Source organism: Arvicola amphibius, chromosome 7 (assembly GCF_903992535.2).
Source record: "Arvicola amphibius chromosome 7, mArvAmp1.2, whole genome shotgun sequence".
In the NCBI taxonomy this organism is placed as follows: Eukaryota; Metazoa; Chordata; class Mammalia; order Rodentia; family Cricetidae; genus Arvicola; species Arvicola amphibius.
In genome coordinates, this window is record NC_052053.1 from 5,465,989 (window position 1) to 5,480,228 (window position 14,240).

The 14,240-nt window shown below is 38.9% G+C and overlaps 1 protein-coding gene across 1 annotated transcript in view; it reads left to right on the forward strand.

Moving 5' to 3' along the window:
• The window catches only part of Pde1a (phosphodiesterase 1A), a 170,410-nt gene extending 156,536 nt beyond the window's left edge, over positions 1 to 13,874 (forward strand). The window contains 2 exon segments of the mRNA XM_038336392.1: positions 11,009 to 11,125; positions 13,019 to 13,874. Coding sequence (XP_038192320.1) covers positions 11,009 to 11,082 — 74 coding nt within the window. The 3' untranslated portion in view covers positions 11,083 to 11,125; positions 13,019 to 13,874.
• The last annotated feature ends 366 nt before the right edge of the window (positions 13,875 to 14,240 follow it).

The following is a 14,240-nucleotide window of genomic DNA, read 5'->3' on the forward strand; positions in this document are numbered from 1 at the left end:
TATAAGCATTTGTTTGTTTTTAACGAAACGCTGCTCTCATTTCTGGCTATCAAACTGCTCCTTCTTCTTTAGAGAACTGAATTTGAAATCTTTTTTGATTTTCTTAACATGGAAATGAAAAATTCCACATTTATTTCATACTTCTCATCCTGAAACTTTACATTTTTTTCCCCAGACAACTAACAATACTCTTGCTCTTTCAAAGCAGTGTACATTTAGACCCTTTGGGTCGGGAGTCAGCCTGTGTAAGCAGCATCTTCAGGTTTGTGAAGCAGTGGGCAGCGCTGGAGTGGAAGGCTCAGATCTGCCCTACATATGGATGAGACTTTGGGTAAATGAAACCCGTGACTAAGTGGAAAGAAGTCTCACTAGGCAAAGACTTGGCCAACAGTGGAAACCCTCTGTGACTTCTGCCTTTGCTGTTGCTCCGCTTACTAATCTTAGCATGTTACTCTTACCAACTCATGGTTTTGTGCCTTTTCTTGCCCAGATTTCCCATGCATTTGTGTTAAAGTACAATAGAGTTCATCAAGAACCTAAGATAGAAAGGCTATCATGTATTAACTACTCATAAACATTTCTGAATTTAACTATATCATTACTGTACTCATCTGGGAGTTTCCCTTAAAATACATGGACCTAGGCCTGGTCAGATGACTCAGTGGGTAAGAGCACTTGCTGACAAGACTGAAGACTCGTGTTTGATCCCCAGAACCCATATAATGTAAGGAAAGACCTGACTCCCGTTAGTTGTCTTGTGACCTCTACTTTCCCTGTCGCAAGAAATTGCACACACACACACACACACACACACACACAGAGAGAGAGAGAGAGAGAGAGAGAGAGAGAGAAACACACGCATGTGCACATATACTGACTAGTTTTGTGTCAACTCAACAAAACTAAAGTCATCAAAGAGGAAGAAGCCTCAGTTGAAAATGCCTCCATGACATTGACCTATAAGGTATTTTCTTTTTTTAGTGATTGATGAAGGAGGGCCCAGCCCATTATGGGTAGCTCTATCTCCAGGCTGGTGGTCCTAGGTTCTATAAGAAAGCAGGCTGAGCAAGCCAGGGGACGCAAGCCAGTAAGCAGTACCCCTCCATGGTCTCTGCATCAACTCCTGCCCCCAGGTTTCTGTCCTGACTTCCTTTGGTGATGAACAGCGGTGTGCAAGTGTGAGCTAAATCAACCCTTTCCTCCCTAGCTTGCTTTTGGTCGTGGCATTTTGTGTAGCAATAGAAACTCTAACTAAGGCACAGATATGCACATACATACACACACATGCATGTTTAAATATATGAACCTAGAACTCTATAGAAAATTGAATACCATAGGCTGTAGATAATTAGTAAAGTTACGGATGTGAACTCATCATTGACTTTTATATTCTGATGTAAGTATAGCAGTTTGGAAACTGGTTCCTTATGATAGTAATGTGTTATTAAGTGCCACTCTGAAATCAAAACCCTCATTTTTTTAACTTTTAAAATGGCAGCAAATAGGCAAATTTAGTAATTAAGTTTGCATAATTCTGCTATGCCTCTTAAATTAAAGATATGATTCCTATGCCCCTCCACATACATTTCCAGCTCTTCTGGAATATGGAGGAGAATATGGCTCCACGGCTCCTATTTAGAATAGGTCACATCAGTGATTTTTTTTTTTTCAGGATTGTCTGTTATATTCACCAGACTCCACCTGGGCACAGACGGAGATTGCTACATTGATACAACTGGGCATTTCCTAAGTAAACAACAATTGAATGTTTCTGCTTATTTATCAAACTAAAATTTAAATAGAAAAGTCAGCTCCTCAGAGTATTTCCAGCACAGCCAAAATGTTTCCTGCCTTTGCACATTTTTATTTCCAAGTTTCAATTCCTGAAACTAATTTAGATGGACGCAGGTAAAACCAGTAACATGAACAACTGTTCTGCCTAAAAAAGACAAAAGATTAAAAAAATTAGCACAACTTTCAGACTCGATTTTTATCTATCATTATTCTGATAAAAATTAAGTGTCCAGTCCAATATGTGATTCCCAAACATTCCTGGGCATGGGAGTCTTCTCAGGAGCATAGTTGAGCTACCAGGGAATCACACCCTTAAAGAAAACTGACTCTCCCGGCTGCTATCAAATGCCATAACCCTGGGTCAACCTCCCTTCTCCCCATACTGGGGTGTTTTTCTGGCTTGAGCTTGTTAGCACTGGCAGCTGCTGTGGGAGTGTAAACTTACACAGCCATTATGGAAGTCATGAAAGAGACCTACTGTGCAATCACTATGTGATCAGGCTGTACAACTCTGGGGCACATTGCCAAAGGACTACAGAGATAGACACGTGCTCACAAACGTCCCATGCTGCTCGATTAGCCGGGTAATGGAAACGGTGCAGAAGTCCTACACTGATGAATGGGTAATGAAAATGTGATGAATTTGCACAAAGAGATGATATCCCAGTGTTCAGAAAAATGATGTGGTGAAACTTGCAGGTAAATGGATGGAACTGGAAACAATCACCATTAGTGAGCTAAATCAGGCCCAGGAGCACAGACCTTCCATGCTCTTGCTCACGTGTGGATGGTAGCCTTGACACTCTAGATATGTCCTTCGTTTGAAATACCTGCAGAGGTTAGGAAAATAGTAAGGGGATATGGGGGGAAGAACCTTTCCAAAGAGGGGAGACAGAGCACAGTGGTATAAAGGAATAAAGAGGAATAATGGAACAGAAAGGATCAAAGGCAGGGGTGAGTAGAAGAGGATATGGAGAAGGGACAGCTAACACTAAAGCCCTTCTGAAAAGCCTTATGGAAACTTACTACTATGGAAGTTTCCTAAAATATACACACATACACGTACAAAATGAGTTTCAATGGAGGTACCATACAACACAGGCAATGCTCCAATTACACACCACGTGTTGTCAAATAAAACCCCACAATCAGGAAAGATTTACCTCTTTTTGAGTTTTTGGTCTATGAAATCTTGGACCCTCAAATATTACAGGCTATTGCCAATAGTCTTGGTTATTATCCAGAACTCAATATTAAGACAATTTGACAATTAATTGAGTTGAATATTGTGTAACAGTTTATGAAATGACATATTTGTGTTAGTCAGGCTCCTCATCTCTGTGACAAGATTCTGGAGAAAATAACGTCAGCGGAAGATTCATTTTGGCTCAGTTTCAGGTGTTCAGCCCCTGGCTGTCCATCTTCTTAGAGAGTCAGAGTAAACTTTGCCATTAGTTCTTATGAAGTTTAGAAAGAAGCTTACATGTTCCCAATATACACTGGCATTGGGTAAATATTGTCATTCCAAGGAATGATGCATTGTGAATAAAAAAAAGAAAGGGCTAGAACCAAAGCAAAACCAAAACCCAACAGGAAAATTGCTGAATTTTATAGCTCTATGTGTGGTTTCTGAAGCACACATTTAAATGTGTAAAGCCCTGTTCTTATACCCTTCGTAATTTGACCTGTAGTAAGGAGGCTGCTAGTTTGTTCCCAGCTGCTTAGCCTTAAAATAATCACACAGAAACTGTATTAATTAAATCACTACTTGGCCCATTAGCTCTAGTGTCTTATTGACTAACTCTTACATATTAATTTAACCCATTTCTATTAATCTGTGTATCGCCACGTGACTGTGGCCTACCAGCTAAAGTTCCCAGCATCTGTCTCCAGTGGGCTACATGGCCTCTTTCTGACTCCGCCCTTCTTTTTCCCAGCATTCAGTTTAGTTTTCCCCACCTACCTAAGTTTTGCCCTGCTATAGGTCCAAAGCAGTTTCTTTATTCATTAATGGTAATCACAACATACAGAGGGGACTTCCACATCACTGACCTCTCTTTGGAATGGTCTCTACTAACTGTCTCAAACTTGCCTTAGCATGTTTCATGTTATTCACGTATCTAACTTCCTGGAGTCTTCAAAGCATGTTGATTTTCATTCTCACAGCTTCACATGTTATACTTTGAGAGTTGGCGCCTAAGGACTCCAACCTTGCTATGCACTGTATGCCCTTGCCAATCCTCCATGGTTCTTCATGCCCACAAAGCTATCATCATATGGATGATACAGAGATTTGCTATCAGCTAGGAAATAACTAGGGTCCCATGAACCATGTCTGCAGAAGGTTCTGAGTACCTGAGTGATGAGCCAGGTGACATGCTTCCCTAGGTCACCCCATGCTAGAAGAACACCCTTTAATGTTCAATAAATATTTCAATTCAGTTTATGCCTTTAGATCTTTGACTTTGCTCAAGATATCCTCAAGACACCCATCTTATTCTATTGCCTCAGTACACTATATTTGGTAGTGATAGCTTATTGTTACTCTTATTGCTATTATTATCCCTCCTCTTTCTCCTTAATTTCTCCTTTCTCTTAATTTTTCAGAACTGAGGATTGGCTCTAGGGCCTTGTATACGTTAGTTCTGCACTCTGTCTCTCAGTTATAGCCCAAGCTCTTTGTCTGCTTTCTAGTTTTACTATCTCTTTAGCAACCACATTTTCCTTAATGGGAAATTTTCAAGTTTTCATCCTCCTTCAAATTTGTTTTTTGTTTCTAACTTTCATTGTAAAGTGGCCAAAAGCAGCTAGCAACATTTAAACTACAGTCTAAATGCACTGAAATTTCTTCTGTCCATTTTTAAAGTTAGTTTTGTACAAAATCTTAGGGCATGGCCAGAATGCAGACACGTTCTCACAGTGTTGCATGAGCCAATCCTCAGTTCTGAAAAATTAAGAGAAAGGAGAAATTAATGAGAAAGAAGAGGGATAATAATAGCAATAAGAGTAACAATAAGCTATCACTACCAAATATAGTGTACTGAGGCAATAGAATAAGATGGGTGTCTTGAGGGTATCTTGAGCAAAGTCAAAGATCTAAAGGCATAAACTTAATTGAAATATGGTCTCTATTACCATTCACCAAAGAGTGTTTATTTCCTTCTGAAAGCTCCTGAGTAATCTTTACGTTCTTTATTCCTGTGGGCATTTTATTTTCTAAATTCTCATTGGAATCTCTCGTTGATGTCTACCTACAGCACTGTAGATATTTTCCATCTCGTAGCTGTGCACTGTTCCAAACTCACCCTTACAAACCGGTGCTAAAATCTTCTAACTCACATAGTTAGGAAGAGTCAAAACCCTGGCTCCCCTTCTCTGATACCAGTTTTCTTGTCAGTTGGTGTTTCACTCCCATACCAAAAAAAAAAAAAAAAAGGAAAATTTATTGAGCCATTATTTCAGCAATTTTAGCCCAAGGTCAATCAAATTGTTACTTTAAGCTGAGGTAACATGAAATACATGGTAGTAGTATATGCAGTCCTGGTCATTCACAGAATATCAAGGAGGTACTTGTCGTGACACGGTGTGTCATTATATTCCCTCACCACACTGATATTGTTTTCTAGTGTAAATGGAATTCTTTCTGAATTATATGTATTTTATTTATATATTTTATTTTAAAAAGAAGAATACACATTCGTTCAGACTATAATGAGAGATCAGATCATATTAGAAAAGCCTGACAGGTGTAAGATGGTATCTCAACGTTGTTTTGATTTGCATTTCCCTGATCGCTAAGGAGGTTGAGCATGACCTTAAGTGTCTTTTGGCCATTTGAACTTCTTCTGTTGAGAATTCTCTGTTCAGTTCAGTGCCCCATTTTTTAATTGGGTTAATTAGCATTTTAAAGTCTAGTTTCTTCATCTGGCGATGGATGGAGATAGAGACAGAGACCCACACTGGAGTGCAGGACTGAGCTCCCAAGGCCCAAATGAGGAGCTGAAGGAGGGAGAACATGAACAAGGAAGTCAGGACCGCGAGGAGTGCGCCCACCCACTGAGACGGTAGGGCTGGTCTAAGGGGAGCTCACCAAGGCCAGCTCCACCGGGACTGAAAAAGCATGGGATCAAACCGGATTCTCTGAACGTGGTGGACAATGAAGGTTGACTGAGAAGCCAAGAACAATGGCACTGGGTTTTGATCCTACCGCATGTACTGGCTTTTGGGGAGCCTAGTCTGTTAAGATGCGCACCTTCCAGGACCTAGATGGAGTGGGTTGGACCTTGGACTTCCCGCAGGGCAGGGAGCCCTGACTGCTCCTTGGACTGGAAAGGTAGGGGGAGGGGAGATAAGGGAGGAGGAGGGAAATAGGAGGTGGGAAGGAGGTGGAAATTTCTAACAATAAAAATAAATAAATAAATAAATAAATAAATAAATAAATAAATGAATGAAATATGAAGCTTAGTGAACTGAAAAAATGAAATACAAAGATTTGTTATTTTAGCCAGGCGGTGGTGGCACATGCCTTTAATCCCAGCACTCGGGAGGCAGAGGCAGGCGGATCTCTGAGTTTGAGACCAGCCTGGTTTACAAGAGCTAGTTCCAGGACAGGCTCTAGAAACTATAAGGAAACCCTGTCTCGAAAAACCAAAAAAAAAAAAAAAAAAAAAAAAAAAAAAAAAAAAAAAAAGATTTGTTATTTTAACTGAAAAAAAAAAAAAGAAAAGCCTGAAACCTTTGATTTCATGGATGGCTTCCAAGTTCTTTTACATAGGACAGCCTTACTGAGAAGGTTATTTAAAATTATCTTTGGAGCCGGGCGGTGGTGGCGCACGCCTTTAATCCCAGCACTCGGAGGCAGAGGCAGGCGGATCTCTGTGAGTTCGAGGCCAGCCTGGTCTACAAGAGCTAGTTCCAGGACAGGCTCTAAAAAAGCTACAGAGAAACCCTGTCTCGAAAAACCATAAAAAAAAAGAAAAAGAAAAAAAAAATAAAATCATCTTTGGGGGAATGAATGCTCCCAGTCATTTCCTCCTTCCTTAAAGGATGATGTCAAATTATATGCCCAAGAGTTACTTACACATTAAATACCTAAATTAATTAATTAATTGATTCATCTTGCAGTCTGATGACTTCATGCCTAATGATAAAGACAGGAAGCTGGGAAAATGCATGTCTTTCCAGGGCACACCCCAGTGGTCTACTTTTTCTAATGAGATGTTTGATCTCCCACTATCCACCACCTTCCAAGGATGATGTCATATTGCGGATATATTGACTACTCTGGGTCCCCCAGGATCGACTTATTTTACTTCTGTGGTGTGCATCTCAATTACAGTCATAACATGCTTTTACCATGATGATAAGTTGCCACTATAGCACCTTATCTGGTCATTGGTAGTGTAGCATACAGGGTCCACAGGTGAATAGAGTATTGATGATTCTTTTCCATCCTCAGCCTACAGCAAACCTCTTAGTACCATGAACATTGTCCAGTAAAGAAGGAGTCACCATCTTAGTTACCCCTCTTCTTTTTCATCCTGAAACAAAACTGTCTCTCATCTTCATCTATAAGGTCGTATGATCTAGTTCTTTTGGGAAACCAACAGCACTGACATTTACCTGAATTGCTTAAGAACTTCTCTGACCAACACCTCAAGGTACAACCTGAACTTTTGCATTGGAATATTTGCTTAGTAACCTGTGGCTTCTGAAAATAGTTTGAACAACCCATGAAGGATATTTCTACAGAGAAAATATTTTAACCTAGAGTTACTTACAGAATCTTATAGATTATTTTATAATTTGAATCATATATTTTATTTTTCCTAGCTTTAAACTCAAATTATCGTGCATGTCATTTGTAGGCTACATTGTATGCAAATATTAGTAACATCTTTGTCATAACTAGAAATCATAAATATTTTTATAATATATTTAATGACGTATCCTGAAGTTTAGTTTGATGTCATTATTACTTCAACATCATCTATAGAGTAGAACTACAGTTAGTCCTTTTCATTCACAGAACTGCCAAAAAGGAACATGTAGGACCACTATGTCACTATGTTCCCTTACTGTGCTGATATTTTGTATAAATGGAATTCTATCTGAATTATATGTATTTCATTTATATATTTGTAGATGGAAGTTTATGTACCACCCAGTCTGGCAGCTGTTTAGTCCCAAAGAAACACACAGAGGCTTATATTAATTATAAACTGTTTGGCCTATTAGCTCAGGCTTATTATCAGCCAGCTCTTAAAGCCACACTGTAACTGTTTAGAGTTGTTTTCATCTGAATATGTCTTTACTAAATATCTCTATCTTTTTCTGAGCTCATTAGTCTTAAATCTGCTAAGCAGCATAGCTAGGATTAAAACTGTGGCTTTGGAAGCTGGCTGTGCCCCATTCCTTAGCTTTCTGAGAGTCTAGCTTCATGGCAGAGGTACAGGTGGGGTCCATGTTTATTGACACAACTCTGTGGAATTTCAAGGTCTCTGCCACCACCAAGAAGCACACTGCTGAATGCTCATAAACACCATTGTGTGTTTGGTGTCAGGGCCTCTTAAAGGAGCTATGAGGTTTTTGAGATTAAAGCTGAGTCAGGAAGCCTCTCTTAAAGGAGTCACATCTCTGCTTGCCTCTAGCAAACAGAGCCTACTGAAAAAAGACAGTTACCCAAGAGGCTGAGCTTAACTATTTTCTTGTCTGTCTAAAGTCATTTTGTTAAGCTTTCTCAGGCTTTAATGTGAAAATTCTTGCCAAACTTTAGGGTGCCATTCGTAGATGGAAGTTTCTGTCCCACCCAGTTCGGCAGCTGTTCAGTCCCAAAGAAACACACCAAGGCTTATATTAATTATAAACACTTTGCCTATTGCTCGGACTTATTACTAACTAGCTCTTAAAACTTAAATTAACCCATAATTCTTGTCTATGTTTAGCCACACGGCTTGGTACCTTTTCTCAGTGCAGCATTCTCATCTTGCTTCCTCTGTGTCTGGCTGGTGACTAACTCCCTGCCTTTCCCCTTCCTAGAATTCTCTTAGTCTGGTTGCCTCACCTGCCTGGCTACTGGCCAATCAGCATTTTATTAAACTAATACAAGTAAAAAAACTTTACACTGTATAAGAGCATTGTCCCACAGCATTTCTAAATGGTTTGTTTATTTGGGACTGAATGGCTGGGGAACCAGGCAGGATAGAAACTTCCATCTACATACATTTTATTTTAAAAGCAAGTATATGCATTTGGTCAGACTATAAGGATGGCCCAGATTATATTAAAAAGTCTGAAAGCTTTGATTCTATGGATGATTTCCCAGATCTTTTACACAGACCAGAAGGTTATCTAAAATTATCTCTGAGGGAACAAATGTTCACAAGTCATTTCTTTCTTCCCAAAAGGATGATGCCAAAGTGTATGCCTAAGAGTGACTTACACATCAAATATCCAAGTGAATTACAAAGGAAATGAATGAGGCCACTAATTTTCACAAGCAGCCAAGCTTATATGAAATCACTTGGCAGCGGTGTGTGTGTGTGTGTGTGTGTGTGTGTGTGTGTGTGTGTGTGTGTGTGTATGTATGTGTGTAAACACCAGAACCTTACAGTTTGGAAAAGGGATACTTCTTTGGTGTCACCAAAGTATGGACTTGGCCATAATACTTCCTTATTAATTTTCTATTGCACACACAGAATGTCTCTAAGATGTTATTTACACATCATTTTGAGATTTTTTAAAATTGCTGCATTGTTTCTATTATTTAACCCCTCTTCCATTTTTCCTTACTGATAAGATCTCTAGAGATAAGATTATTTGGAAAAGTAGAATTTAGTGTCCTTACACATTGTAAAATGTTCTCTCCAATTTTTTATGAGATAAATATTTATGTCACTTTCCTTTAAGTCTGTACGTTCTTTTCACTGTCATTTCTTCTTTTCTACTAAAGTCAGCTTTGTTATTTTCTAATCTGCTCTTAAATAACAGAATATTAAGTCTGAAGTTTAAATCAAGGCTCCAAGATTATAAATGTCAGAGAGCAAAGGAAGCCGTGAGTAACAATGTCGAAGAAGATACGGAACCCAGTTATAAACCTTTTAGTCTCTGTTTAAATAAATGAAATATTAAATTGCTGAAAATAGAAATGGGTTTATGAAGAAACTTCCATGCAAGAGATCCCTATAATGGAGTTATAGAATTGCTTCCTCCTCCTCCAAATCAAGGGAAGAGAGTTTCCCTGGAAGGAGTCTGCAGCTCAGAGTACACTGGGAATCTAATCTTACCCAAGAGAGTGAAGAGTTAAGTGAGCCACTGGAGAGAAGACAAAGGCTTTCCTCAAGTGCTTTATGGGAGCAAATGCATCGAGAGGGTTACACGTGAACATATTGAATATAACAAGATCTGGAAATATAGCATCAAATTTCTGGGAGTATGTTAGGCAGCCACCTGTTCTTGTTCTGTGGACAGGCTGGGGTGAAGTATCCAGCCAGGGTCCTTAGTGAGAAGTATCTGGATACATCACCTGTGTGCTCTCAGAATAAAGAGTCAGTCTACAGCCCTGTCCTGTCTAATGAGTGTAAACAGTACTGCACTGGTGCTGGTCCGGGAGGTACTTGGGGATCTATTTATGTTTATCTCAAACTTCATAGCTTTAATTTTGATCTATTCTCTTCAGTGTCTTAGGAAGCACTGGAATAGTTTGCACGCTAATGCTTTCCTTATCTTCATGGTTTATATAAAGCTGGAGTTTATATAAATTTCTAAGACAATAAATTCCAAAAAGTTGTTTGGGCAGACTATTTTATCTGAAATGTCACTAGTCTCTCATATCCATTTAATCTGTTTTAAATTCATAGCAGTAAATGGTTAAAGATATTTCTCATTAGCATTTATTTAAAATTAGTTTCAGTAAAAGAAATACCCATAAAAATAATGCAGCTCTGTGTGTGATTTAATAGATGCTTCTCTCATGGATTTCATTTCTGTGTTCCCAGACGACGCTGCAACTTCAAAGGTTAAGTAACCATTGGAAGACAGGTTCTTGTACTCTGCAAACCTCCAAGCTGAAAAGAATAAGCACGTCTTTGGAGAAATGCACTAAAAATGCATTTTAAAGCCCAGTCTTTAATGCTTCACAAAGTGTTATCGGCTGGCAGTAAGCTCTTTTCCCCCAGAGGATAATTTTGTCTTGCCTGTTTGTTTGATGTTTTAGGTGAGCTTGATCTTCATAAGAACTCGGAAGACTTAGGAAATGTTGAAGAAAGATGTGCTGACACCCATCCATAAGTCTGAACAAACTTTAAGAGTTCAGTTGTTTTAAACATAAGAGGTAATCTTACTTTGTAAAAAAAAAAAACCTAATTAGAGTCACATTAGAGACACAGGACCTCATTTAAATATTCTTCTGGGCTTTTAGAGATTTTTTGATCAACTAGATTTTAAAAACCATCAACACAATTTTTATTTACTGAGATTAGAGTCTTAATACTTTAAGGCTAATAAGCAATATTTTATAGGGTTTATGAAGAAGATTCCAGTAAAGAAATCCCTACAGTGGGAGAAGATATAGATTTACTTTTTATATGACATATGGGAACTGTTTATATGCTGATTTCTATTTTTATTTTATACAACAAATGTGACTATGTTCCTGATGGTAAACACAAATATCATGTTTGGTAGAAACCTATGGACTGTGATGGTACTTGTTTTTAGAAATGGCCTGTAGGACTTGCTTTCAGTCTGCCAAATTGCTAACTCTAGGAATGATGCTGTAGAAATATGAATTTTAAAGGAGATGATATACTAATATTAATGACCATTAAAAAAATATTGCCTGGAAGGACACATAAGAAACAGAAAATGAAAAAGGGTAGTGTATATAAAGAAGATGTCTTAAAGTTTACAATAAATGCATGTGAAACAAATCCCAAGTGTTATAAGTATTGATTGGTGTCCGTACAGTAATGGGGCAAGGGAAAATGCTGAAGATGACATGCCCCACCCGTGAGATGTTGTCATTGCCTCTTCTGATGCAGGCTTGAAACAGTTAAAATGTGATTTGGCTTTTAAGATAAATTCTTCAATATTTGTGTGAAGACTCTCACTGGTGAAAACCTTATATATGTTATGTCAAGCATCCCATGATGGTTGTGATTCCTGTTTTATAGATGAAGCTTGGAAATAAATCAAATCACCAAGTGGATCTTTAGCATTTCTCTACTTAACATTGCTGGTAACAGCTCTAACGGCTCTCCACACTTTCCACACAGATTGCACGCCCTTCACCTTTAGAGATCCTGGCCATTTAAGGTGAATAGGGTCTAAAAACATTTCATTCAAAGAATTAATAAAAGTATTATTTTAAAAAGATGAATTATTGGGTCCTGCTGATAACCCGAGAGGACCTTTAAATTATATTTTTGAGAAAACAAACACAGTAGACTATTATAGATGTTTTAAGTAACAAAAAGTTCTGTTGGGATGTAACTATCATAAAAAAACAAATAAAGTATATTTTTTTCCTATAAAAAAAAGCAAGACTCTTTTCCTATAGGACATTTGTAACCAAGTGTTTATTATATATCACCACATGCACACAGAAAAGACTGAAAACCTTTGGGTCAGCATTTTATAAACATTTATGGTACAGGTCTGCAATATTTATGAACGTTTTCCCAAAACGTATATAGGGAATGCAAGCCAAGAGGGTGTTCCCTGAAATGACTGGTGTATGAAAAAGACTCACTGCAAACACACAGGCCTACAGAGCAGATCTAGGAAGGAATTATAATTCAGATAAACCAATAACTATTCAAAATGCTAAATCTCTTATTTCTTATAGAGTATATAAGTCCTACGTGAAACTGCCACTCAGTAACTGACACCTACATAGATTAAATGAAGCTCTATATTCTTCCCTGATTTACTTTTAGTTCCCCAAATGTGTATCTATTGCATGTAACTTGTTTTGAAGTCTATAGTCTTCATGGAATGATTACATTGAACTAAATATTAAATGTATAACCCTCCCACACTTGTCGCTCTTTGGTGGCTGGGGAAAAGCTGCCCTCAATATTTTTCAAGAATATAGTACATTAGTATTTACTGTAACTTGTAACTATATTTCCTGAGTTTATTTCTGTGATCTGAGATTTTGTATCTACGCAGCCTACCTTCCCATCCCTTCTCTGATCTCATGTTCCTTTGATTTTTATTTCAGGGAAACGAAAGCAGCACAAAACCCATGAAAAGTCCTTGACTTTCTAAAAAAAAAAAAAACCTTATAGTCTCTTCTTTGAACATACATTGGCTCAGGCCATTTTAGTGGACTTCTCTGTAAGGAATGAGAGCATAAATTTCAGTCTAATAAATGCGCAAAGAAGTACCCGTGGATTGTGACTAGGATTCTGGCCACTGTTTCTGCCACTGTTTTCCATCCCTAATTCAATCATCTTCAATCAAGTCAGAGAAGAAATCTTTAAGACTGAAAGTCGAACAGTTTCAAAGGTTTATCACTTTCAACTTGTGCGGAAGGCGAGCCATTTCCCAACGCACTTCTTGCATTTGTCACTCAGTGTGCTGCTACGGTTTAAACGGAGAACCAAGTCAAAACCAACCCAAAACGATGGAAAACGGGGTTTCCTCGCAAGGCACGGGAACAGGAGAATCGAGGTTGCTCGGTTGTTTGTGAAGTCCCCGCAGGAACTGACCATGACAGCTGCCACACAGTGACTGGATGTACACCGCTGGGAAGCAATAGTGCCGCCTTCTGCTGAAGACGGAAGATCACCCTGTTACCATCCCTGTGGTTTTAAAGCACTAATGTGTACCCCTTGCGTGTGGTCACATTGCAGGTCACAGCTTGCTCTCGATGTAACAAGGAGCATCAGTCATGGCGGGAGACAGGCACTTGAAGGGAAAACAGCGCTTCCCTTCTGGGACTTGATCCCATTAGGATATAAAAATATATTACAGGCCAACGGATAAGAGGGGAGAGAGAGAGAGAGAGAGAGAGAGAGAGAGAGAGAGAGAGAGAGAGAGAGAGAGAGAGAGAGAGAGAATTTTGTGTGTGTGTGTGTATAAGCGTGTGCGTGTGTGCTGTATGTGTGTGTGTGTCTGTAAGCGTGTGTATGTGTAAGTGTGTGCGTGTGTGCTGTAGGTATGTGTACTCGTGCTCAGAAGTGTATATGGAAATGGAAACTCATGCTTTTCTGTATAGCTTACATTATTTGATGTGACTTCTTAATTTTGCTGAACAGAAATGAACTGCAGCCCTCCGTGGCTCTGCTTCTTGGCCGTGTTTTGCCTGAGCATGTGTGAAGCCTTTCCTCGCCCTAAGGGCCTTCACTTGTTTTCGGCTAACAAGAACGGTTAAGCCTGATAGGATGTTGTAGTTCCTCACTGTCCATACCTTTCCTGGATTGTGAGCTTCATGAACGGTG